This window comes from Acanthisitta chloris, unplaced genomic scaffold (assembly GCF_000695815.1).
Source record: "Acanthisitta chloris isolate BGI_N310 unplaced genomic scaffold, ASM69581v1 Scaffold45285, whole genome shotgun sequence".
Lineage (NCBI taxonomy): Eukaryota > Metazoa > Chordata > Aves > Passeriformes > Acanthisittidae > Acanthisitta > Acanthisitta chloris.
Genome location: NW_008676217.1, coordinates 1 through 2,033, shown reverse-complemented (window position 1 = coordinate 2,033; position 2,033 = coordinate 1). Strand labels below are relative to the sequence as shown.

The window sequence follows — 2,033 nt, the reverse complement described above, 5'->3', positions numbered from 1 at the left end:
CATCGGGTCCAGCGCTGGGATGGAGCAATGGGGTGACACTAGGTCCAGCACCAGGATGCGGTGAAGGGGTGACACGGGGTCCAGCACTGAGATGGGATGAGGGGCGTGACACTGGCTCCTGCACTGGGATGGAGCAAAGGGTAATGACATCACAATGGGTGAAAGGGGGTGACACCGGCTCCAGCACTGGCATGGAATGAGGTGACAGGTGATCCCAGGTCCAGCACTGCGATGGAGTGAGGGGATGACACCAAGTCCACCACTGGGATGGGGCAAGGGGGAATGACACAATGGGGTGAGAAAAGGGTGGCACTGGGTTCAGGACTAAGATGGGGTGACACCAGGTCTGTCCACCGGTCCCAGGCATCCCCTGCACCCCCTGCACAAACAGTCACACCACAGGGAAGGACTCAGCACTTTTATAGCCCCAGGTCCCCAAAGGGAATGGGGAGTAGTTTGGGGTACAGTGGGGGAAGCAGCTCCCAGGGGACTGCAGTTCTGTTTGGGGGGTCCCTGGACGAAGGAGGGGGCTGCAAAGGACAGGGTGGAAGTTTGGGAATCGGCTCTGGGTTGGGTCTGGATGCTAGGCTTGGGTCTGTGCTGGATTTGGGATGTTGGGACCTGCTCTGTGTCAGATCTAGGACAGTGGGCTCTGCTTTGACTCAGGTCTGAACACTGGGATCTGCTTTGTAGTGGCTTTGAGATGTTGGGAGCTGTTTCATATTGGATCTTGGGCTCTGCTTTGGGTCAGGTCTGGACACTGGGAATCTGCCTTGTGTCAGATTTGAAAATCTGGGATCTGCTCCACATCAAATTCAGGACATTGGGATCTGCTTTATGTTGGATGTGGGGCACTGCATCCTGGTGTGTGTCAATCCCAGGTGGGGACAGGGGCCATTCTCTGTGTTCAGCAGTCCCAAACACGGCAGGGCAGTGCCCAGAGGCTGAGCATCAGTCTGTCAGTCCCTCACAACTCAGCGTGGTACTGCTCCGCTCTGAAGGCCTCGCTGGGCTGCATGAAGATTCCCTCCATCACCTTCCAGTAGTTATTCTGGCTGGAAGTGGCCATGCCATGCACCTCCTTCTGCCCGTGGATGGGTCGCCCGTACTGCTCCCCCGTCACCGAGAGGAAGACGTCGGTGGAGGTGTGCTGGAAGCGCACCTCGTCCTCCCGCACCCAGTAGGTCCCACTGCACACCACTGTCCAGTCGTCCAGGTAGTCACCCTCACCAGCCTCCCCGAATGCACTCACCTCCTGGGGGAGAAGAAGAGCTTGTTTTGGGGCTGAGATGAAGAGGAGGGACTAGGGGGGGTTGAGGTGGGCAGTGGTGGGAAGGACCGGGTTGTGACTAAGGCTCCATTGGGACTTGGCGGGTCTGGTTGGGATTCAAGTTGGTAGGGACTGGGGCGCAAGGTGGGACTGGTAGGGACACAGCTGGGACCAGGGAACAAGGTAATGCTGGTAGTATCATGGGGACAAGAGGAACTCAGTCTAAACTGGGGAGCAAGGTGGGACTGGTGAGGACATGGGGGACACATCTTGGGCTAGAGGACAAGGAAGTGCTGGTAGAGACATGGGAAACTTGGTTGGGACTGGTAGGGACCGGGAGATTCCAGGAGGGACTGGGGAATAAGATAGGGCTGTCAGTCACACGGGGGACAAGGGGGACCCAGCTGGGGACTGGGAAACACATTGGGGCTGGTGCGGATATGGAGGACCCTGTCTGGACTGGGGGACAAGCTGTTAGAGACACGGGGGACAAGGAGGACCCAGCTGGGACTGGGAGGGACAGGGAGAGCCCGGTAGGAACTGGGGAACGAGGCAGTGCTGATAGGGCCGTGGGCGACGAGAGGGATCCCGACTGAACCCGGCACGGACTAGGGAGCCCCGGCCAGCCCCGTGCGACGAGGGGCTGGGTGTGCGCAGGGAAGGGTACCTGGTTCCCGGAGAGCGGGGAGGCGAAGCGGTGGCTGTGCAGGTTGCGGCCGGTGCCCAGGTGCGTGAGCCGGATGGTCTGTCCGCAGCGCACCGG

At 59.7% G+C, this 2,033-nt stretch overlaps 1 protein-coding gene across 1 annotated transcript; it reads right to left on the bottom strand.

Annotated features, from left to right (window-relative positions):
• Positions 1 to 775: 775 nt before the first annotated feature.
• On the bottom strand, positions 776 to 2,030 carry LOC103803465 (stromal cell-derived factor 2-like; the record flags this gene model as incomplete). Its single annotated transcript, XM_009076022.1, has 2 exons — positions 776 to 1,255; positions 1,938 to 2,030. Coding segments are annotated over 2 exons (381 nt in total), but the record flags the coding sequence as incomplete, so codon positions are not given.
• Positions 2,031 to 2,033: the final 3 nt, after the last annotated feature.